Source organism: Stegodyphus dumicola, chromosome 8, assembly GCF_044657685.1.
Source record: "Stegodyphus dumicola isolate Sdum_Otavi_A_Nest chromosome 8, ASM4465768v1".
Classification (NCBI taxonomy): domain Eukaryota; kingdom Metazoa; phylum Arthropoda; class Arachnida; order Araneae; family Eresidae; genus Stegodyphus; species Stegodyphus dumicola.
The window spans coordinates 7334987-7361520 of NC_140775.1; the positions used below are offsets into that span (position 1 = coordinate 7334987).

The following is a 26534-nucleotide window of genomic DNA, read 5'->3' on the forward strand; positions in this document are numbered from 1 at the left end:
CAGGCTTTGAAACTGATCTTAGAATTTAACTTTTTTTTTGAAGGATTTATGCACTGTGGAGAGTGAATTTAAATTGTTTCATTTTCTTTATGTTCGAAAACTTTTGACATAAAACTCAATTGCTGTTAATTTGAGATTTTGTAAAGGTCAAGAATTTTCCCCAATGTGACATTTCTTTAAAGTTGTATTGATCAGAATAAAAATTTGCTTTTTATTTCTTATTGTTGTTTTGGTAAATTAGGTTATGACATGATGGGATTTCACATGTCCAAGCCCCATTTGAGAGCTGAATTGGAGGCTGATCTAAAAAGGTAATAATTTTATTATTATTACATCTTGCGCTTGTGCTGCTTGAAGACAGAAATAAAAATTATATATATGTGATGTACCAGCCTGAGTCGTAGCTTAAATTATCAGACGATAAGTTTAAAAAAAAAAGGATCCATTTATTATTATTCAGGAGAAATAGCAGTAACAAAATCAGATAACCGGAGTAAATAAAAAGAATTACTAATAACTTTTTGTATGAAGTTTACTGCATCGTGACATTTAAGAAAAGCCTCCGATATTCCTTTGCGAGTCCTTTTATAGCCTCTGGAAAGGCGGAGCTTCCAAGAAATGATGTCAGCCTCATCAGCCAATCCAGTTCACTTTAAATATTTCCAGAACATTCTATAACTGTACGTGTAGAAAAGGCGGGCAAAACAACTTGACTACGGGGCTGTGGATTTAATTCCACGTACTTTCAAATAAGAGAACGTCGCCATTAAAAATAAAAAGAACATACAGTTAGAATTTTAAGTGTATTCTTGACTACGGAAATTTTATTATTATTATATATATATATTATTATATACATATATATATTTTTGCATGCGGTAGAATCCTACTAGGTCAAACCATATGAATATATATACATTATATATATAATATATATAATATATATATATATATATATATATATATATATATATATATATATACATTATATATATAATATATATATATTAATAAAAAATCAAATCAATCCCCCCCTGCTCCCCATTTTTCCATGCTATGAAATGCTGTCTGTGTATTCTAATTCAAACATGTGGTAAACTGAGTAATTCATGTAACTCAAATATTTATTGTCTTTAGTTTAATATATTTAAACATGTCATAAAACAAAATTGCATAAATTTCTAAAAAATTTTTTGTCTTTTACATTTAAAAAATTCATATTCATATTTAATCATTTTCAAGTCAAAATTTAATTCATGCTTAAGGAAATGTGTAATATGTTTGTTTTCTACTTTTGGTTTAGTTTTATTATAATTCTGAGTGGCATTTTCTTGAATTCAGTTGAATTCTTACACTAAAGTTTAACGTTGCATATTTCTTCCAACTTCTTCAAACACACTTTGGGAGAAATTAAATTTACTTTGATACTTTCTTATTATCCACATTCCTACTGAAAAGCCAGCCCCCCCCCAAAAAAAAACCTGTTGAATATGCAATGTGACATATTGCCAGAAAGTATTAATGAGGTAACCTACAATGCCACCAAAGAGCATTTATGTGGCTAACCTATGCACATAGCACACATGCTGTTTGAGTACACATGGACTTGCACTTTTCCATTTTATTTTTTCTGATTAGTATTTCTTTTAGCATTGAGTACAATGAATTGTTAATGAACTGTGGAGTTTAATTTTTTTTTCATTACATTTGAGTGTATGTTAAAGTTTCAGCCTGCTCTTAGACAATCATAGCCAAATGTTTAATGTCATGTTTGTGTAATTCTGTGATATTTTTTTAAAGCAAAAAGAGATTATTGTACACATGGGTAAGAACTTAAGGGCAAAATAAAATTAGAGAAGGATTTCTTGAAAATAGTAAGCATTTAATTTTTTTAAGCTTCCTTGGATGCATAATTGAAATAGACATAAAGATAACAAATGTTTCGCTCCCAAGCTGCCTATAAATTGAAAATCTCTCCAAAGTTGACAACGAGTTTGTAATTTTTTCAATGGATGCAGATAATCAGAAAGTACTTTAACTAAATGTATAATTATATCTGAAATTATTTATTCATTAATGCTCTTATCAAGTTTTAAACATGTGAAATATTAATTAAGTGAAAACAGTGCTTTTGTTAAACAAAAGAACTACCCCTCTCTCTCTCTCTCTCTTTTTTTTATCTATGCTGTATAAAACTGCAATATTTTATTGTAATAGTTTTGATTGGAGATTTTAAATTTATTGTTTGATTTAGTTTTCAAAACATTATCAGCAGTTGAATTGGGGAGGATATCTACGAACTAATACCTTTCTATTTTGCTTTTTATTTTAGAATAACAGAAGGAGTACGAGACCCAAAAGGTAAATGTTTAAATTTTCATTGTTATTTGTAAACAAAACAAAAATTAATGATAACTATATCAGTGTAATATTCTATTGTTTAACTTTACTTTGTAATTGAAATGCATATAAAATAAATTAAATTTTTAGTATTTCTTTTAGCATTGAGTACAATTTGTTTGACAAGCTTGTGTTTGACTTTTTAGTTGTACTTCGTGAGCAAGTATCAAAATATAAGGAGTATTTTATTGAAGCAGTTGGTCAGGTAAAATACTTTATTGAGTCAGATTTTATAAAGAAAAAACAATTTTTTATTAAATATTATGGTATCTGCCTTGTTAATAAGCATTAGATTTATTTTTATATACATTTTTAGGCAGCTAAACTGGATTCTGCCTTATCAGTGTATTTTAATGTGGAACCAGGACAAGTTGTTGAAGGTAACCTTTTCATTGTTATATAAGATGTACAATTTCTGTGATATATATTAACATATTAATGCATTAACTTTTAAAAGTTTAACATAAAACATTCGTATTATTTTTCTTAAATACGTAAGTATTGTCAGGGTTCGTACGGTCCTTAAGAGTCCTTAAAAGTCCTTAAGTTTTTTGGAATGGATTTTTGGTCCTTAAAAGTCCTTAATTTTGGCCAAAAGCCGCAGAAGGTCCTTAATTTTAATCATCTGAAATTTCTGTCTGTTTTTACGACTGTCATTTTGAGTGTGAATTAACATTTTGCAGGAATATTTTTGGCGATTCACTGACAAATATGGCTATTTTTTGAATGGGTTCATGAGTTATAATTTTTTCCTATTTGTAATATAAATAATGGTGGGATACTCGAGTTTTTGAACAAGAAGTGAAACATAAGCATTTCAAAATTATTTAATTTTTTGTAATGAAGAGCTCTCAAAGAACTTTCCACTTTTGGGGATGTGAATTCTTTTATTAAACGGTTCTAAATTTGGCGATTATCAACATTTTGGCGATTTTAAGATCGGTTTCTATAGAAAATTTTTAATTCCGAGATCTGGGAATTTTTTGATGGTTTTTTTTTTGTTAAATTTCATTAAAATAATAGTAATATATTGGAATTATATTTAAGAAATAATATTAAAATAAAGTATTTTTCTTTTTCTTTGTCATATTATAAAGTTCCATTTTGGCCATATATTGTACAATTTTTTGAATTTGAAAAATAAGCAAGGAATAATGCTATAAAGCACAGTTTACAAAACAGTTTTTAGCAAAAGCAAAAAAGCTATGTAATTAATTAAAAATGTCTTTTTAATTTTTTCATGGTAAGAATTTTTCCCATTTCTCAGAATGATCAGAATTCTCAGAAAATGCATCAGTTTTCTCTATAAAATTGATTTCACACTTTTTTCTTCCGATTTTTTTAAAAAATATTTCTGGGTTTTTGCTGTTACAGAATTGGTAGGGGTAATTTTTCTTTAGGATTTTAGACATTGAAGCTTGGAAAGTTTAGAAAGATTTTAAGGCAAATTTATAGACCCTCGATTCTAAAAGATTCCAGAAAAATGTGATAAAATGAAGGTTTCTGGAGTGTAAGACGTGTTTCTGACCTCCACTTGCTATTTGCATTAGTTGTGTCAGCTCTGATAATTTGTAATTATTAGTCTTTCCATTACTGTTGCTGACATTTGAGTTTATTATGACAATAGTTACTGAACCAGATTAAATTGAAATTAAATATAGTCTTTGACCACTAGTCCATATTTTTAGTTTGAATTTGACTTTTCTTGTTTAATTATATCCCGGCACTGTAAATGATTTTATTTGCATAAGAACAAGCTTAGATGTTCAAAGTTCTTTTTGAATAAGAAGCTTATTTAAACCTTTATTTAAATTTATTATCTGATTTATAGTTACTTTCAGACATAGTGATAACTTGTTTCACGTCTGTCAGGGGGTTGTTGGACTATTTAACTTTTACCAGATCAAGTAAGCCCTCATAGGTTGTGGAGAGGTTGGCAGTTGGGAGATAAAACACGCAGAAACTAATGAGAACATTGTTTTGCATATTGAGACAAATTTCTAATTGTTAGAAAACATGTTTAAGGAGAAGGAAATCGATATAAATTAGCCAAAATGTCCTTCAAATTAAAAAGACGCATAATTATTTTGTTGAGTTTTATGTTTTGTAGATTTTAATGTGTAATTATCCTAATATTGTTTAAAAATCAATGTCATAAATTGCATGTATTTTAAACTGTGAAATTTTATTAGATTGTGATATTAATAGGGTTTTTTAACAAATATTATTCTGGAATTTTCGTTTGGCTGGCGTCAGTCCGTCGGACCGACAGTATTAAAGTTAAAAAATAAGTATAGTCTCAATGAAATGTGATTAAAAGTAGTTTTAATGAAATTTATTGAAACATTCTAAACAAAAATACGGCTTAGCTTTACACATATTACAATATGAAAAAACTATTTTGGTTACATTTTTGGCTATCTTGCATCCAAATAGTTTTGAATTGTCATCATAACATTTCAAACGATACTTTTGGACTTTATGCGCGTCTCCTTCCTTTTTGTATAATTTATGAATAATTTAAGTCGGCAATATTGCACCGCTTGATCGCAGTATTGCCACTGGCTGATCGCTGCCGGCTGAACAGAAAGGACAACAAATTCGGCGCCGGGCTCAACGTGTTAAACCTTTACCTTGGTCACAAGGTAAAACACAAAAATATAAAAATTTATGTGAAACTTATTCTTTGCATCTAGTGAGACTAAATGCAAAACAACTTATCACCGCTAATGCTTTAGTGGCCTAATAGAACCTTAAATTATATTAACTGAGTTACAACCCCTGGAAGTCTACACGAAGCTATGACACTAGCAGCGTCAGACAGTGGTCAGCTAACTTTGAAAACTTTCTAACTATGCCTACATCAGGCCTTTCAGGTTTGTTCTGATTAGCAGGTCTTACTATAGGCGAGCAGGAGCGGTGACAACAGCCAGTCTTTTGTTATGAATCATGCTGATTATGATTTTAATGCTCATTTTAACCTATGCTGCTTGACATAAAATCTACTTACTAAACCTCTAGACTGAGTAAGTGTGTGACAAAAGGAGACATTAAAAAAAAAAAAAAAAAAAAAAGCTAACTGTTAGTAAAATGTAACTAAAAAGTCACTTATCCTCTTTCAGATATGTCCAGTTATTATGAGTGTAAAATATTTAATGCTACTTGATAAATTTCATAAAATTATTTTTATTCTCAAAATATTAATAATTATGTTAAGTTATGTTTAATAATAATGCAAGCTACTCACATTCAGGCATAGATATAATATTTTTAATTTAATTTATTCAGTTCCCATTTGCTCCTAGGTCCTTAATTTTTTTCATTAATGGTCCTTAAAAGTACTTAATTTCCTTGTGCAGAAATGCGTACGAACCTGATTGTGTCATCTAAATTAAAATTTTTGTTATTAAAAAAAAAAAAATAAATCTTAGTTTTGTATGCAGATTGTGCAGCTTAACAAATGTTTCTGCTCTATTGCACACCCTTTGCTACAAATCAGAAAATTTGAAGGAATGTTAAGAATATATATAATGCTTACTGGTATTAAAAATAAATTCATGATTCTACCATAACATTTTCAGTTCCTAATTGGCTTGCTGGTCACTTTCAATACCAAAAGATTATTATTAACTATTACTAATTATTACTTAACTGATACTAGTTAACTATAATTTTATATATTATATATATGAAAGTAGAAAGATAACATGAACTTAGAGAGACCTTAGTGGTCAAGAATTTTGCGCTATGTATATAAAAGGGAAGATGCATGTGAACTGAGTAATTTAAAACAATAGTGTAGAGCTCTTTATGGTTGTTCTGTAAAAATAGTTCTTGAAGTATATGGAAATATTAAAAGACCTAAAACGGGAAATTAAAACTTTTTGATATTTGAGTGGAATTTTAGTATAAAATTCCAAATCTGTAAGTTTTTGTAGTATGTATTTTTATAGATTTAAATATTTCACATTCCCATTTTCTTCTTGTCCACCAAGTCAGGTAACTCTGATATCTTCAACTTAGCTAAACATCCTATTTCAAATCCTTTGCCTTCATATGATTCAAATTACTTTGATATTGATTAGAAGCTGTACTACTGCATATTTGTTTTTAAAACTTTTGACAAAAAATGCATATTTTGTTAAAGCCATTCATGAGTTAAAACGAAAGCAGTGAAATGTTTTTCCTGGATTATATAAAATGTAGTATTGATAGATATTTATTCTCAATGAAAACTAATTGCCTACTAAAAGTGATGCTAATTTTTATTTATTTTGAAAGAGAGAAATTAAAATTGAAATAACTTGTTTATCCAGAGTGGACTCAACATAAAACATTATTAAAACATATAGTAATGTTAATTCTAAACTAGCTGGTCATTGAAAAAATTAATTTATTGATTCATATTTCCAATAAAAACTTTTAGAGTTTGAAATTACCCTACATGTGCACATATGTATTTTAACTATTGGATTGATACACACAAATTTTATTTTTCCTTACAGATAGTTCAAACCCTCAGCTGATGCCTATAATGAAGTGCCCAAAGTGTAAATCTGGTGATATTGTTCTGCGAACTAAAAGAGATGATAGAGGGTAATTCTTTCCTTTATATAAGTTAACTATTACCATCTTTTATGCAAAAATTATTTAAATTTGTTTCATGAACATAATAAATCTGAACTAATTAGAGTATTGTATTTCTTTTGAATTAATTAAAACTTCTTGTGATGGAAATTAAATCCAACAGGAAGGTTGTTGAAAGAAATTATGTATTAAATCCTAAATATTCATAAATATTATGCAAAAATTTGTCATTTAAATGTAAGTTTTCATTAAGAACACACTGATATGAAATGGCTAATAGTCTAATTTATGTATGGAATATGAAATCATTGTTATAAACTTCTTCTTCCACTTTGTTACATAAAGCGGCAAGTTGTAACTTTATGTAACAAACTTTGATAATGAAAATGCAATTAAATATCAAAGTTTGTTACATAAGGTTACAAGTTATGGGAGGTGGCAATATTGGCTTAAACTATACAATTAATATGGCAAGAGGGCAGCAAAATAGGCTCTTGCAGGAAGCAACTAAATCCAAAGGGATAGCCTACTAAACATCCTATTTCCAGTCCATACTAGCATAGCACCAGTCCATAATAGCATGTTTCAAAAAATGCATTTGGTTTCTGTTATCTTTTTGACATTGGCTTCAATGTGGAGATGTCTGCTAAATTTGAAATCAAATCCCTGCCACTGTTATTGCGAATTTTGTGCTTTATAAATAAATAAATAAATAAATAAATAAATAAAAGGTCAACTAAAAAAATAACTGCTTAAGTTTCACCTGAAGAAGTTAACCCTTTAACGCTTTGACCTGGATTATCTCGTTCTTTTATGCAGGTCTCTTAACGGTTCGTTACGGATTATTGTAAGTTTAAATGTAGCCTCCAAAACGGATCGTCCCATGTTTTCGTATTAGCGAAAAAATGCGCCAAAAACGAATAGCCCGTATTTTTGTACGTCTTCCAACCCACATTGCCTAAGGGGACAATGGTCCACGCAACCCCTGACGACAATGGGTAATGGCTGTCATTATCGCGGGGAGAAGTCTTCTTGATGTTTTGAGATAAAGTCCTTGCACTGACTCTAAGGAAACAAATTTATTACCAGTTAGTGAATGTATATATAAAAGGAATTAAGAATTTTCGTTTTAGAATAATTATTGAATAAAATAAACAAGTTTTTACAAAATAAACTTTTATTTATGACTCATAAAATTATTAATGAATTGAAATGAGAAAAATAATGTATTATATAATTTACTGGGAACACGTGATTAAATAATTCTCTTTAAAAAAATTCGACAAATTTATATCACGAATAACAAACGTATGGTTTTCTTGATAAATTTATAAATCTTATACTTTTGACAATGCGATTCGATATTTGATCTCGTTATTTAAGAATCTATTATTCTTCTTATAAAACTGTACAGGAATTTTTCAAAGGGGCTCTTATTCCCATTAATCTGTACGACAGATTATTTTTCTCCTTTTGGTACTGTTTTAAAAATTCTCCCAAAATCAGAAATTATATTAATTTTATGCAAATTTTATTTCAAAAACTATTTTATGCTCTGTAAAGTGATGCAAACTTAAAATCTGTGAGATTTTTAGTTTATTCTTTAAATGGAAATATGCGCAAAAATTTTTTTTAACATTAAATTTTAAGACCTCTAAATCAAATTTTATAAAACTCGGTTTACCATGCGTATTTCCATCTGTAAACGGTGTGAGTACAAAATTTGAACTCGGTAGGTTATCGAGAAATAGTCTAAATATCGATGACGAGCTTCTGATTATAGCGATAAACACCGTGATTGAAATGCATACAATTTTTTAAACTAACTTGCCAACTCTTAAATATTATATTTTTAAACATTTTGGAAAGTTCGGTAAATGTTGATATCAGATAACCATCATTTTTATAACATTCTTGGCATTATAAAGCATATATGTGACATTCATACGCGATTTCCGACAGTTATGTTTATTTATCAAAGTGGCTGCTTTTGCGACAAGCACAATTATATAACGTGATGTTCTACATCCTCCACTGCCTATGATACTCATTATCGATATGCAATTATGTTCTATATCTATACAGAAATATTGGTAAGACCGAGAGAGGTCAACAAAATTTTCGCAAATATTTAATTATTTAAGTTACATAATTACTTATACTAGCTCAGGAAATTTTGAGTCATTTAAAAAATAATCTTTTCTTTAAAATTCCTTTTTCGCCCCCCCCCTTACGCTTAATGACTTTATTCTGATGAATGGAAGTTATGAAAACTAAAAGCTGAGTATATAATTACAGATCTCATTAGTAAATGCTTTACAAATACAACTCTTTATATTTCAGCAGAAGTTTTTGAAAACGCATTTATATAAGTTGTTGTAGAAATCAACAAAATTTTATGCCAATTTAAAATTTTTTCTTCCCCTAATTTTCAGTTACTTATGAGCGTATTAAAAAAACTTTTCCGCTCAAAATTTTAACTGTTTTAAAATATTCGTAATCGCACTCGTTTTGATGTTTACAGTTTTTTCCCTGCGATTTCTCTAAAAAGAAAGAATTATAATTGTATTTAATAAAGAAAATTTAATGGATTTGGAATCTGTTCAAGAGGACTGAAACTATCATGGAGATAATTTCTAAGGGGAACTAGATCTCATCCACTCTGAACGTAGAAAAACCCTGGAAAACTTTCATAGAACAAGTGCGTTCGTCAGGATTTGAACCCCTGTCAAATTACCAGTATTCAGCGGTTTTAGCGATTGGCCACTGGAACCCCCACAGCCCGATTTAAAAATCTTGTTTAGAAAGCTTTCATCTTGATTTAGAGTGATAGGTGCCGTAATTTGAAGTTTAGGATTATTTGAATACAGCAAAACACACAAGGACTATCTGCTTTTAAGGAGAAAGATGCCTTCATAGAGGACTTTCAGCGACGGAATAGATCAGCGGCATGGAATTTTCAGGATTTTTCTCTATATGTAAACCTAAATGCATGTAAGCTTTCCTTAGAAAGTTCACCGGAAGTGGAATATTTCTATCTTAGAAGATAGATATCGCATGCTACCGAGTACAAAATTTGAACTCGGTAGGTTATCGAGAAAGTTAGCAAATCTAAATACAGGGTCGACAGTAATATGTTTGGGGCCCTATTCTAAAAATTAAAAGTAGCGAAAAACACCCTACATCGCCCCCTTTTACTTACTTTTATACTATTATCTAAGAATTATATATTGCATCCATAAAAAGTTCTCTAAATTAATGTTATTTGGATTTCCAAACCATTTTATGCTAAAATACATCTTCCCAGATGGTCGCTTTTACTCACTGGGAGTCGATGCTTCTTGAAGATGCCGATTCATGAGTGAAAAATTATTTTATTTCTTTTCCGGTTTTCCCTAATCGTTTACACAAAGGCTGAACTTTCGGGAGAAAACAGCCTATCTATTGGTGCTAATTCGTCAGTAAAGAGATACAGCACTGAACGGAGGAAAGTACATTCTTTTTTTTTCCTTAATTTGTAGAAATCTGGACTTTCCTTTTCCCTCAAAATTTAAGCAATACGAAATCTACTAGAAAAGATGTACTCTCTAAGGTATAATGTTGAATGATCTAAAATTCACTTAGCTCAAAACAAGTTTTTCTAATACTTGCGCAAAGTAAGATAATAATAATTTATTTACTAAAGAAATATTGTTTATATTATCTCTTAATATAAATTTACTAGAAGTATCAAAAAAGAGGGAACCCATATGTAGGAAGTTTAATTCCGAAAATTGTGTTTCAAAGTAACTTGAATGTAAATTATGTAAAAAACGTTTTACGGGGTTGTTTCACCTATCAACATACTGTAATGGAAAAGCAATGCCACAAAAAGTAAATTTGAAAAATTTGCGAAAGGCGGAATAATAGGCGGACCTTGGATTTTTGCGAAGCAAGAAATGCGAAAATTCAGCAGGGCTGTCATTATTCTTCTACCAACAAAGTCTTCCAAATTCTAATTGGAAGAACATCCATTTGTAGCAAGATAGGGAGAATGGCATAATTCCTTATTTTTTCCCACTTATAGGGTGAAAGACAAGAAGCACGAGACTCTGTCGGCCTAATTCATGTGTTGACAAATTATCGTCTGTCACGTTTCCATACATTCTGTTTTTCTGAGGAGAAAATACGAAAAATTTTCTATGCTCTCTCACGGATACGAACCGCAGACCTTCCGACTGCTAGTCCGATCTACTATCATTTACATCACAACAGCCCTCAAATATATGGATATGCAAACTGATGATTCTAAAATTTTATTATCATAAGACTGGAAAAAATTAAGGATTTAATTCATTTTTATACATTTTAAAAGAAATTCAATTTTTCAGAAAGTTAAAATAAAATATTTATTAGAATGTCAAATTTAAGCATTTCAATTATTTATATAATAAGGGATAAACTTTATATTTATAAAGAAGAATTGTTAATAATATCCCTATGAATTTAGAAAGAAATTTATTTCAAGTGATATGTTTAGCTTAAAAGTAACGAGAGCAAAACTGTGCTAAAACAAAAGCCACACATATCGTAATTATCTCCTTTAAATTAATGATATCTATACCGCTGACAAATTGTTACTTGACATGCATAATACAATATTTACGCATAATTGATTCTTTCTAGACTAATACAAGCATAGCATATTTATATGGAATGATTTGCTATAGTTAATTTAAGTTTCACATACTTTCATATTTAAGGAATTAATTATATAGCACTGAAGATTACTCAATGTAACATAAAAGATATGCTATCTGATTTATGTTTAAAATGACTAAATTTAAATGTTATATGCTCACATGTACACATACTCCAGAAATTTAAGATAAATCAAAATTACTGGAATATTTCGTCAGAAAGCAGTTTTTTAAATTTTGGTAAATTTCGTGCGATTTTGACATAAATTAGCCTGATCAACAAAAATGCAGTGCTCATGAGGCCCATTAGAACACAAGTGATTAAGGTCATTGAACCACAGTAGTTAAATACGGCTCCGAATACTGATGAACGAGCTAACCGTACGGATCTTTTCGTGATTTTCCCTCCATGTGTAACATTAATACAAGTAATTCACCCTTATACAAGTAATTCACCCTTAATTTTCGAATTGCATCCAGCTTATTATTTTTTGCAGACTCTAAGAGCAATTTTATAAAAGTAAGCTTAAACTTTCGATTATATCAAATAGAATTTCCGATTTATATTTGTTAATATGTAAAGGATCTAAAGCGAAAGTATGTTTTGAAATCCGAAATCTGTTTATCAATTTCACGCTGCTCGGCGGGGGGATCGCCGCGGCGGGCGCGTAATGAATTGGAAGTTGATCTGTCAGCACTATCCTTATCTTCAGTGCAGATGTTTTTATTTTATTTGGCTTATAATTCCTTACCAAATGTAGTATTTCATCTCGATATCAAAGATAATATGATTTAAAACAAGTTCCTCGTCATTATAATTCGCTTTCGATAGCGAAGAAAGTGACAGAGGTTATTGAAAACGAAAAAATTTTGATTGACAAATTAGTCGGTGTTCTAGACACAGCAATTATAGGACTTGAACAGCGGAACTTTGTAACTGAACAAGAAATTATGTCTGTTTAATAGAATTAAAGAGAAAGTATTATCACATAAAACGAAGCAACTTAAACAACTTACATTGAAAGAAATGTTTAATAAAGTAAACAAATAAATATTAAGCTTTTTCTTTTTGCAAATTTTGATACCCTTTAGATCATAATTGTTCTTTATTTCATAAATTACGGTTTCATATTTTTAATTTTAGAATTTCTGCATGCCATCTTACGAGATTTAAACTGATGATCTATAATCCGGAATCGCCGAAGTCCCGACGAGTCCGGATTAACGACTTTTAACTGTATTAACTTTCTCTGGAACGTTCAAAATTTAATATTTCGTGAATGTGATGGAAAGAAGTTTGCACGTAACATTAAACATGCTGCATGTAACATTAAAACATAGTCTCTAGTTTCTAGAAGTTTACTGTCACGAATTTTTCAAACAGAAATATCGTTTATAATGTGCATTAAAGTTGTATATTAATTTATAGTAGCAGGGAAAGAAACTCGAAAATCATTTCATTTAAACGTTTTGATCATTTCATTCAAATTTATACAACAACTGACACTGAAATATTTAAACGATGGCATTAAGATTGCTTGCTTATTAAAAGTTGTTAATAATATAACATTTTATTTTGTAATAAAAAAGATTGCTTTAAACTGAATAATTATAACATTATAGAATATTAAATTTTTAGTTAAAATTTTAAGTTTATGAATTAAAACTGTGTTAATTCACTAAATTTTCATAGATAAATACCTCAGCAATCCTTGTGAAAGTTAAAACGCAGTTCTAATTTAGAACTTAAGAATTTAAAGGTAGTATTAATAAATTTGACATTTGTGAAATTTTTAACAATTATTCAACCTGAATGACAATATTGTGCATTTCTTTTGAAGCAATTAGGCGTGAATCAACGACTGAGCGATTTTAAGATGAAGCTTTATTATTAATAACCAATAAATAAAACAAAAATGCACATAATTTGATGTAATTGACATCCAACTTGGTAAAAAGTATTTCCTTCTTATAACAAAAATTTTGAGGATACAATATTACTAATCGTGAAAGAAATGGGATATGTTTATTTTTCTTGATAAATTAAATAGAACAATAGTAATAAGTATAATAATTTTAGTTGTAACAGAAATAGGTGCCTTTATTTTATTTTTGACCCAACTTAATAATGCTTTACACAACCAATCAGTTCGCAGAAAAAATTTTTTAATATATAGTTTAATTTCCACAAAAATCTCTACAGAATTTAATTTCAAATATTTAATGGAACTATAATCGTATAATAGACTTCTGTATTCATAAATGTGGTTATAAGAAGCATAAAATGAAAATTAAATATTATTGTAGGGTTTCCATAGAAACATTTATTGCTTTATATTGTAATATCTAGATTAATAGGAAAGGCTATCTTGCTGAAACGTCGTAGAAACTCTAATCCTTAATTTTTGCTTCATACAAACACCTCAGTCATAGAATAAGTCAGGGACACGGGCTAACGTTTTTACAGAACACAAGCTGAAGGCTTTATGGTTCATCCCTGCCCCAAATAACCCTAGGGGAAAATTAGGAGGATCTAAGCTTTGAGTACGCTTCAGTTTTACAACTCTCTCTTCTTGAATGCTTAACAGACGGAAAACGAATAGGGGGAAGAAATGCTTTTGCTCTAGGCAAAATCATTTTGAGACACCCTGAGTCTTGGAGGCAAGCCCGTTTTGAGGACAAAAGTGAAAACTTTTGTGAGACATTTTGGTCTGTTTTTGTCGTCAAAGTGAAAACCGGCAATGGGTTAATATAGCTGAACTAATGTAAGAAATAAGAGATTCTTTTTCATTACTTTATAGTAATCCCTTGCCCAACATGGATTTCTAGAAATACCTTCATTCATCAACAGTGAGTGCTTGTTGGCACCAGTTCTGGTCATAAGTTGTCAACCATTTTAAAGTATTCTATTGATTGAATATGCTGCCAAAGAAATTATACAAATTGCAGAAGTAATTTATGGTGAAATATTTTTCAGATTAATTTTAAAAAAGAAAGTTAAAAAATTAATCGAGAAATGGCAAATGAAGAATTGGAAGGTCTAATAACAGCAGCCAACCGTGAAAGCAGTGACAGTGAAGAAGATAAATGGCCTTTAACATACAATAGATTAAATGAATTGTTAAAAAAAGTACAAGAACTGTCTAGTTTTGCAATTGAAATTGCCTCAAATGAAGAAAGAAGAGGATACTCTATTAGAGGCATTGAAAAACTGCATTTCTTACTCCATAACTTTTAAAGAGTGACTTCAGTCATTGTCCTGAGCAAAAATCACCAGTTTTTTTTTTTTTTTTTTTTTTTTTTTTTTTTATAATGGTATCTTGTATTTATAAAACAGACATAAAAATTCTTTCAACTAGTGTTTGTATCATATTTTCCTTTAATTAAAGCGATATGTGGTTTGTTTAAGTTATACACACTTTCTTAATCTAAATTATATCTAACACGTTTCCTACAGAAAGTTTACATTGAGGAACCTAAATTTGGCAGATGTGCAATGTTTTAATGATGTAGGGTTTGTCAAAGGTGTATTATAAAGCAGTGGTGTCAAAGTCAAATTGCATGCGTGGCCTGAAAGCAGCTGTCGGGCAGCATACATGACCTGAAAGCAAAATTTCAAAAAGTTACTAAATTTTAACTTAATTTCAAATTTTACTTACTAAATATTTATCAAAGCATGCATGAATAAATAATAATAATAATGCTGCTAAGGAAAAAATTCAAGTTCATCGTGCTAGTTTTTTCTCTGTAACAAATTTCTGTTGGTTAAATTTCGTAATTGGACTAGCAACCAACTATTAAATTTTTGGATTAACAGTTGTTTCAAATAATTCTAATATCTTGAATTAACCACTAAATAACTTACTTTTAACATAACCTTAAAATAAAAAAATTGTGAAATCTTACCAAATTTTCTCAGAAAACTTCCTCAGCAGAATAAAATTTGAGAATTTAATATTACTATATAGTAAATCAGGGCTAAAGGGCTAGTTCATCAGCTTTTCGGGGCTTAAAACGAAAGAAGAGACTGGTGACGTAGTTGGGTTCGCCTTGCTCAGTTTTGCTCTTCAGTTTCTTACGCATTTGCTTGAGAATCAAAACGCTTTGAAGACTAGTGTAATAACCATTATGAGCAGAGATTTTAGCTCATGAAATTACAGTATACATGCATCTATATATGCACTAGTAAATGCATCTATATAAGAACTAGAAAATGAAATTACAATATACATGCATTTATATATGAACTAGTAGTTACGTCATACTAAATTAAGCTCTAATAAGCGTAAAAGGTAAGTAAAATATGTGTAAGCATAACTAATTTTTTAATTAACACATATGCATAAACATTACTAATTTTTTAGGTCGACTGTACCTTAAATGTAGTAAATCTTGTAAGAAATTTTATGTGGAAATATATTTTAATCGCCAAAGAGTGCGTGAATCTTTCATGATGTATACTTCTTGTTCTTGGATCTGGCAGTTTCAGTTGAACGAGTGTTGGACGTGAATAAACTTGGCAGTTTTGAAACCTGATTCATAATGTTCTTTTATCTTGGTGATTTGTGTGATTTGTCTTAGTGTTTCTTGAACCAGGATAACTTGAATTCTTGACAGTTATTATAATATTTTATATTTTTGGTGCCCAACAGTTGAATCATTATTTGGTTTATTGTTCACGTAATTTGTGACCTAATTTATGCACGTTTCAGCTAATTATTTGGACTACTATATAAAATATTATATATTATCATATACTAATTTAGACTACTAAATTTTATTATATAAAATAAACCATTAAATTCTGCATAAAGATAAATTAGTATCACAGCATATACTTTTAAAATGTAAGAACACATGCTATTATTCGAAAATATATAAATACCATTTTAAAATATTTTTAATATTTTTGAGTAAGTGACGTTAAATAATAATGCTGATGATCCATAATAACGATTTCATAACACTCATTGCAAAAGCTTACAAAATTCTACTACTCAATCAATGCTAATTGAAAAGCAAAAATGAAAGAGGTGAAATTTGTTTCGTTTTAATGTGTTATGAAATCTATTATTAGCATTAATTAATTTTTAATCAGATAGATGAGTAAGGCTTTTAGCATGTATTCTCAAAATGTACTTGTATATTTTTATTTAATATTTCTATAATGCAAATTATTTTCTGACTAAATGATATTTTAGCGCAAAAAGAATTCTTCATAAATGTAGAAATTTACCTATGTTTATCGATGGGTTACTAATTACATATATTTAAAACGATGATTATGAAAAAGATTTGTAAGAAATTTTATGTGGAAGTATATTTTAATCGCCAAAGAGAGCGTAAATCTTTCATGATGTATGCTTCTTGTTATTGGATCTGGCAGTGCCAGTTGAATGTGTGTCAAACGTGAATAAACTTGGCAGTTTTGAAACCTTATTCGTAATGTTCTTTTACCTTGGTGATTTTTGCGAATTGACTTAGTGTTTCTTGAACCAGGATAACTTGAATTCTTGACAGTTCTTATAATATTTTATATTTTTGGCGCCCAACGTGGGGCACGGATAGTTTTTTTATTTAGAATGCGGTGTTTTTTCGTGTTAGTGAAAAATTATTCTTCGGCACTGAACGTGGCAGGACAAACGTTCAGAATACTTGTAAATGCTTTTCATCAGTAAAGTGAGTTACTAAATTAGGATTAAACCATTTGAAGACTGCACAATTAAGCGAATAAAATTATTTTTGTTGTTACTATGGCAGACGATATTGTTAAATGGAAAGCTACTAGAAAAACTATGAGACAAGCTATTTCTAAAATAATAAATGTTGTAGAACCTGAAACTACAAAAGACATTTGGGGACAAGAATATGGTAGAAGAAAATGTGTTTTTACTTACTTCTAAACAGTTTGCGTTGAAAGAAATTAATAAAAAAATACTAGTTTGTTTTAAAGGAGATGAGTCTGAAATTGAGAAAGAATGTAATATGGTGTTAGAGTATGATGAATAAATCACTTTATGTATTTTTAGGGCTAAAAAGAAACTTAATTTAAATTCTCAGATAGTGAGCATTGAAAATGAATCGCCTGGTAACCATACTGCTGCCATAAAGGTCGAAAACAAAACTTAACATTCGGTTACCTAAAATTTCAACTCCTAAATATTATGGTGATCCTAGTTTATTTTTGGAATTTTATAATTCTTTTGAAAATGCTATTGGTAATAATAATGAGTTAACAAAGGTTGAGAAGTTTACCTATCTTAAATCCTTACTCACAGGACCTGCTTTATGTGCAGTATCTGGGTTTGCACTATCTAATGAGAATTATGACGCTTCTATAAGTTTAATTAAAGAAAGATTTGGATGAACAGATTTGGTAATATCTTCGCACATGAATAAACTCTTGAATCTTGAGCTGGTAGAAGTTCGTCCAATGTGAAAGCACTAAGAACACTTTACGATTCCTATGAAATCAATATAAGAAGTTTAAATTCATTAGATATTGTGTCGGAAGCTTACGGGACGCTTTTAGGACCTGTTATTTTAAAGCTTTTACCAGACGATATGAATCTGGAGTTAAATAGAAAAAGAAACTCTAAACAGCTATATAGACTAACAGAACTTCTTAAATTCATTAGGTTGGAAGTTGAGAGTCGGGAAGCTTCTAATTTAATAATAAACTCGAAGAAAAGGGACACAAATTACGTTAAGCAGAATAAAAATAATTACTTAAAAGTGGCAAGTGCTCCTACTGCTTCGGCGTTAGCCACAATGACTAAGCCATATTGTTGATATTGTACACATGATGTAGGAAAATGTGAGAAAACGAATGAGCAAAAAAGAGCGATATTAAAATACCATGGATGTGTCGTTACAAATGTTTTAAGAGAGGTCATATATCTTCCAGATGTAAAATGAAACTTCAGCCTTGTGAGTTGTGTAATGGTTTAAATCATAATAAGTTATTTTGTAAAAATATTGTTCCTGAAGTAGAAGCAGTTTCAGATGTTAAACAGAAAGTAGTAACTGTATCAGATTCTAAGCAGAATGCAGTTGCATCCCTGTCATTTAACTCTAAGACTGTTTCTGAAACTGCTGATAAAGGTGTATAGTTACAAACTTGCACTGTTCACGCTCCAGATACAGATAATACTAGAAGCCAAATAGTAAAAATCTTAATTGATGGTGGATCACAGAGATCATTTATTAGATCTGATTTGGCTAAAGAACTAAAATTAAGGACTTTAATAAGGAAACAAAGGTTGTATATTTATTCATTTGGGTATATCCAGGGTAGACTAATGGAATATAATGTTGTTCAAATTACGCTAAAAAGTATACATTGCCCTGATGAATCAATCACTGTTGAGGCTCTTGTTACAGATACAATTTCTGGAGCGATCATAAAAATTCCCCCCCCCCCAAAAAAAAAAACCATTTTAGAAATATTAAAATCAGAAAATCTAAATTTATCTGATAATGGGGAAGCAGCTGAAATAAAAATATTGTTAGGATCTGATTCATGTTGGGAAGTGCAAACAGGCGAAAAGAAAAGAGTAAGTAATAAATTATTTGCGATGCCTTCTATATTTGGTTGGTCGTTGGTTGGATCTATGGAAGGTGATCAATCTAGTGCCTGTATTTTTACAACTGGTGCTTCTCACTGCTTGAAGGAAGATAATAATTCAGTTAATGATTGTTTTTGAAGGTTTAGGACTTTGGACCACTTGGGTTTAGAGGAGAAGAAGAATCCTGATGATAGATCAGTCACTGAGAAATTTGAAAAAGAATTGCATTTTACTAATGGTAAATATGTAGCTCGTTTGTTATGGAAATCACACAAAAACTTGGGTAATAATTTAGAAAATGCCAAGCGACATCTAGTATCTTTGGTTAATAAACTAAAATATGATGAATGGCTTAAGGTGAACTATGATAGCATAATAAATGAACAGTTAAAAAATGAAATAATTGAAATGTGCAAAATTGAAAGTTGTGACAATAATAAAATGTATTACGTGCCACATTCTCCAGTGGTAAGAAACAATGTATCAAAAACTAAAGTCCGTATCATGTTTGATGCATCTTTGAAGCGTGATGGGGTATCTCTGAACAATTGTTTGATGCCTGGCCCAAATTTTAATCCTTCTGTTTTGGACTTGATATTGCAGTTCAGACAATACAAACATGCATTCTCAGCAGACATTGAAAAGGCCTTTCTCCAGATTGGAATTTCTCAAATTGATAGCGATGTATTACGGTTTTTATACTTTAATAATTATTACAATTTGAAACATTATAGAATGACTCGCGTTCCTTTCGGCGTGTCATGTAGCCCTTTCATTCTGGTGTGCACTATAAAAAAGCATATAAAGAAAATAGAGTTAGAAAATCAAGATATTTTTGAGATGTTGAACTGTTCGATCTACGTAGATGACGTTTTCTATGGTGTAGATTCCGTAGAACAGTCTTTTAAGTTAAATACTGGAGCCTATTGTGTGGTTAAAGATGCCGGAATGAATTTGTGTCACTTTAATACAATTTTAGGGAAACTCAAAAAACTTTGGGATGATTGTGGAATAATTAAGTCAGAAAATGAACTAACTAGCTCTTTAAAAGTATTAGGGTTTAACTGATGTACAAGTAAAGATGTAATTTCCTTGAACATAGATAACTTGTGCGAAACAGAAGTAGAGTTTGTAAGTTTGTAAACAGAAGTAGAGAAGTAAGAAGTTTGTGTAGAAAAACCACAAAAGGAAATATATTAAGGGTGACTGCTACTATTTTCAATCCAGTAGGTTTCTTGGCGCCATTTGTATTACGTGTAAAATTGATAATGCAAAACCTTTGGCAGTTGGGTCTAGAATTTGACGACGAAGTTCCAACTGATTGTAAGCAGTTGTGGTCCGAGTGGAGCGGTGAAATTGAAAAGTTAAGGAAATTTGAAATTTCTCGAGAATATTTCCCTGGCAAATTGAATCAGAATAAAGATATCGAACTTCATTTATTTTGTGATACATCTATTAAAGCGCACGGCTCAGTTGCATATTTTAGATCGGTTAAAGAAGGGCAGATAGCATTCATTATGGCAAAATCTAGAATTGCACCAATAAAACATAAACTTACACTTCCAAGGTTAGAGTTGCTAGGAGCATTAACATCGGGAAGACTTGCTAAAAATTTAAAGGAGCTGTTTTCAATTCATGAAGAAATTATTTATCTGTGGACTGATAGTATGATAGTGTTTCATGTGGTCTTATGTCTGCTAGGCATTCAAACTGACCCTATTTCCAATAGTATGATAGTGGTTCACTGGATTCATAGTGCTCCTGAACGATGAAAAATGTAAAAAATCGAGTATCTGAAATACAATCATTAACTTGCCCAAATAACTGGAGACATTGTAATGGGAAGTTCAATCCAGCGGACATTTAACTCGAGGATGTTCAGCCGAATATTTGCTGTCTTCAAGATTATGGCAGTCTGAGCCAGACTGGTTAGTTGAATCATTGAGTGCTTGGCCTAGTAAATTTATTGCGACAACGGAGTTTTCTAATGCTGAATTAGAGCGGAAAACGTGTATAAATATTACCACAATACTACCGTCTATAGCAGAAAAATCTAATTCTCTGTTCAATCTTGAAAATTATAGTAAATTAATTAGAGCTATTAGAGTGACTGCATGGATATTTAGATTTACTCACAATCTGAAAAATAAAACTGACAAGAAAATAGGACCCTTGATTGCAGAAGAACTCTTTGCCGCAGAATTACATTTGATAAAAGAAGTTCAATATGAACATTTTTCTGATGAAATTAATAGTTAGACAAACAGTTGATTTAAGAAAACTCAAACATTTATGACCTAAATCCTTTTCTTCTTCCGTATTAGGGTTTTTTCCGGATTATAGATCATCAATTTAAATCTGGTAAGATGGCATGCAGAAATTTTACAATTAAAAATATGAAACCTTAATTTATGAAATAAAGAGCAATTATGATCTAAAGGCTATCAAAATTGAGAAAAAAAAAAAAGCTTAATATTTATTAGTTTACTTTATTAAACATTTCTTTCAATGTAACTTTTTAAGTTGCTTTGTTTTTTGTGCTAATACTTTCTCTTTAATTCTATAAACAGACATAATTTTTTGTTCAGTAACGAAGTTCCACTGTTTAAGTCCTGTAATTGCTGTGTCGAGAATATCGACTAACTTGTCAATCGAAATTTTTTCATTTTCAATAACCTCTCTGTCACTTACTTCACTCTCGGAAGCGGTATTTTCTGGATATAGAACCATACTACAGATTTTGCCGTCCATTGATTGATGATTGGGGCATTGTCATCGCAATGAAAAACTTCTTTTATATCATCTTCATTTATTACCTCTTCTCCACATTTCTTTATAAAATCCGTTAACTGGAAAATTTCACTTTTGGTTTGTGATGTCCGAAAACTTTCAAATTCACTGCTATCATCTTCATCGTCCTCACCATGAAATATGGTAGCTGGCCATAAATTATGCCAAGCATTTTTTAACGTATCTGGAGACACATCTTCCCATGATCCTGCGATGCTCCAAACGGCAGATTTTATGCTAAAAAATTTTAAAAAAGTCTTGAATAGTCTTGCCATTGTTCAAGAAATTTAACATAGATTTTAAAAATAATTTCAGCGCGTGTACTATTCCCATATCCATAGGCTGAAAGATAGATGTACAATTTGGAGGTAAGAATAACACGGATACATTATCTTTCACTAAAACTTAAAGTGAAGTATGCACCGAACAGTTGTCAATGATCAGAACTATTTTTGAGTCATCAGGTAAACTAACCGAATTCAAATGTCACTGAGCCTCAGGTATAAAATGATTTTCAAACCAGTCATTCATAAATGCTTGTGTTATCCATGCTCTTTTATTTGCGCAATATATAATGGGGAAAATCGTTACTTCTTTAAATGCTCGAGGTCGTGCATGTTTTCCGATTACGAAAAGTTTGCACTTGTGCATTCCTGCGGCATTTGCACACGCTAAAATTGTTGGTCTCGCTTTGACATCAGTTGGAGCCTTTTCTGTAGAGCTTGCCAAGGTATTTCGCGGCATATATTGCTAGAAAAGACCAGTTTCATCAGCTTTGTAAATTTGTTCTGGAGATAATTGTTCACTAGTAATGAGTTCAATGAATTCATCTAAAAATTTTTCAGCAGCTTCAGTATCAGCTGAAGCTTATTCACCTGAAATTTTAATTGTCTTATAACATGGCAATTTTTAAATTTGGTTAACCAACCTGTCGAATATGTGCACTCAGTGTTTAAGTCATTTCTTCATGAAGTATTTTGGCTTGAGCCATTAGCATTGGACTGTCAATGGCACGCCCTCGCTGCGACGCTGTCTGACCCATTCAATCATCAATTTGTCGTGATCGTCACTTTTAGCATAACAAACCCTTTTTCTGTTATTCATTGCAAGTGGGGTGTCGGAATCCACAAAAAGTTCCTTTTTCTTTTTGCTTATGTCATATACATTTGACTTTCCAACGTCATACTCTTCGCATAATTTTGAGACTGATATGCCTTTTATCCATTTTTTGCAGGAATTCCACTTTTTGTTTAATGGACATCGAAACATGCTTTCGCTTTGTAGATCCTTTGGCAGCTCCAGAATTGGAAACTCTTTTTGACATAATCGAAAGTTCAAGCTTAATTTTTATAAAATTGCTCTAACACAGTTGTTTATAAAGTCTGCAAAAGAAAATAAGCCAGATCCAGTTAGAAGATTAAGGAAGAGTGCAATCTGCAACATTAAACTGAAATGCCTTAAAATCAGTAAAGATACTTTTAGCCTAGCTTATACTGTTCGTTATACATTAAATGCGCATGCATAAAGGTGTATGCATAATGGGTGTATTGAGTTTGATAACGTTTGTTGCTTGAAAAAAAGTACTGGGAACTATCTTCATTCTGGATTGACATGCTCATCGAGACCATATATTAGACTTGTTGACTTTCAAGCAACTAATGACTGACTCGAGGAAATAAAAAGTACCAACTTATTAGGGGGGAAAACAAAACACACCAAAATGTAAATTTTTTGGCAGGCAAATAAGTTGATGTATCAACATATGTGCTTTTCGGCTGCGAGCCAACACTACTTTTGAACTCAATTGGAATGTAATTAATGATTGCTAGAATATTTGCTGTGCTTTTCTATTTTCTTTAAAGACACTATATTGCAATATAGTACTCAATAAATTTATGCTGTATTGAAATCTATAAACACTGTATTAAAATGAATACATTGCTAAAAGTGTGTTGGTGTGTCATATAAAATTGCTTTGGGGCCCACATGCAGCCTATGTGCTGCTAGTTTGAGACCACTGCTGTAATGTGTTTTATCTCTTACACACAGAGCATTGTGTACATTGTACTGAAAATATATTTTTTCTTCATGTATTAAAAACTTTGAACTCTAATTAATTAATACATTATGCATAAATTACAAAATCAGTTAAATACTGTATTTATTAAATAATAATCTGTTTAATAAATTCTTAATTAAATGCTCTATTAGAAAAATTAAATGTTAATTTCGTCATAATCAGATTATCTCCCCCCCCCAAAAAAAAACTTTTATGCATAAGAAAGTGAAAAATCTATCAATTTAGCATAGGCATTTGTATGTTATTAAATAATTATTCAAAATTTTATTAGGAACCATTATAGAAGTATTTGGAGTTAGGATGAGAATGAGAACTGCATGTTATGCAATGGATGTTGCGATTTTATTCTATGGAATGACATAATAGTCATATTTATTGTTAATTTATTAAATGAATTTTATAAAATTAATAAAACTTATTTTATCTAAAAAAATTTTATATTGTTACATGCTACTTTTTTAAATCAAATTATGCATCTTTGCATTTTGACATACTTATGTTGCTCTGATTAATTATTCTAGGTTCTTTTTGTCTTGTATGTCATACCCTAATTGTTCTGCAGTTATGTGGTTACCTGACAGTTTGGAACATATCTCTGTCCTTGAGGAAGAATGTGAAAAAGTAAGTTAAATACGGTACAAAGTCCGAAATCCAGAATCGTTGAGGTATCAGTGATTCTGGATTTTAAAAATTTCTGAAATTTAAAGCATCAGCTTAAATCTACCAGGTTGTTCAATAAGTTCACGAAACATAAATGAAGAAACCAATTTTTATTTGTGAAAATGACTTTATTTTTCAACGTAGTTTCCCTCAACTTCAATACACTTATTCCAACGGTCTTCTAATTTATGGATCCCTTGACTGTAGTGGTTTTTCGGCAGCTCTGCAAAATATCCCTCCATGGCAGCTATTACCTCTTCATTTGAAGAAAATCGTTTTCCTTAGAGATATTGTTTAAGGTGTGGGAAGAGTCAGAAGTCGGAGGGAGCTAAATCTGGCAAATAGGCTGGATGTTGCAACAATTCGTACTTCATTTCAGTTATTTTAGCAATGGTTTTTTGAGCTGTGTGCGCAGGTGCATTATCTTGGTGGAAAATGATTTTCTTCTTCTGTAATCCGGGTCTTCTTTCATGAATTTTTTCGTCTAATTGATTCAAAAGGTTACAATAATAATCCAAATTAATTGTTTTGCCAGTTTGAAGGTAATCTAGAAACAAAATTCCTTTCGCATCCCAAAAAACTGATGCTAACATCTTCTTGGCTGATTTTTGCACACGAACTCGCTTCGGCGCCGAAGAGCCGGGTTCACACCACTCCTTAGCCTCCTGTTTTGATTCAGGATCATGATGGTAGATCCAAATCTCATCCATTGTGATAAATCAATGGATAAAGTCACTTTTATTCTTCTTAAAACGCTCCAAATGTTGCTGGCAAAGTCGCATCCGAATGTGTTTTTGCTCCATCGTTAGAAAATGGCAGCACCCATTTTGCACGGAGTTTTTTGAAACCCAAATTAACACTCAAAATATTGCTCACTGTGCCCAATGAAATGCCTAAAGCCTCTGTTAAATCTCTTTCAGTCAATCGGCGGTCCTCCAATACCATATCTTGTATTTTTCCGATAATTTCCAGTGTTGATGCAGTTTTTGGACGTCCCTCTCGCGGATCGTCTTCAAGGCTATTGCCTTTAAATCTTTCTTTACAAAGAATTTGATAACTGTACATTGCTCAATTTTATCCAGATTTAATTTTAGATATAAAGGGCGGTTAAACAATGAATAAATTAACAGATCAAAATGAAAATTTTGACGTGTTCCTAAGAAAGAACAAATATGAAAATGGCGTTGAAGTTTTAGGTCTAATATTGACGAATAGATGGCGCTCCGCGAACAAGGTATTGAACAACCTTGTAGTAAGATGACATGTAGAAATTATAAAATAAAAAATATTCAACAGTTGTTTATAAAGTAATGAAGCATTTATGGCCTAAAAGAAATAAAAATTTAACCTCCCTAAAAAAATGCTGATAGCTAATGTTTTAGATGATTTAAATGCTTAACTGATTGGTACTAAATTTTACTAATTTTAATAATTCCATTTCACCTTTTTTTTATATAGTTTTTGTTTTTATGCTGAATATATGTAATATCCCTTTATCATGTGTTAGGAGCATCTGAAAATATATGTACTAATAGGCCATTTTAACAGAAAATTAGTGCAAATACTGCAATATTCTAAAGTCAACTAATTTTAAAATCCTTAAAAGAATATCTGTAAGAAATATACTGTATATTCTGGTGTATAACGTGCACTTTCAATTAAAAAAGATAAGATGAAATTTACAGGTACGCAGTATGCACCGAGTATAAAAATTATGAATTTAAAAATAAGGAATGAGCATAAAAAATTAGGTTTCTATATGTACCTAAA

At 30.5% G+C, this 26534-nt stretch overlaps 1 protein-coding gene across 4 annotated transcripts in view; it reads left to right on the top strand.

The window, feature by feature from the left end:
- Positions 1–26534, top strand: part of Top3alpha (topoisomerase 3-alpha) — a 171055-nt gene that overhangs the window by 73828 nt on the left and 70693 nt on the right. For all 4 annotated transcript variants that reach the window (XM_085821549.1, XM_085821547.1, XM_085821548.1 and 1 more), the window contains exons 15-20: positions 242–311; positions 2333–2361; positions 2547–2605; positions 2717–2780; positions 6906–6996; positions 24626–24725. In XM_085821549.1, the coding sequence (XP_085677675.1) occupies positions 242–311; positions 2333–2361; positions 2547–2605; positions 2717–2780; positions 6906–6996; positions 24626–24725 (413 nt within the window). The remainder of the gene's footprint in view (positions 1–241; positions 312–2332; positions 2362–2546; positions 2606–2716; positions 2781–6905; positions 6997–24625; positions 24726–26534) is intronic.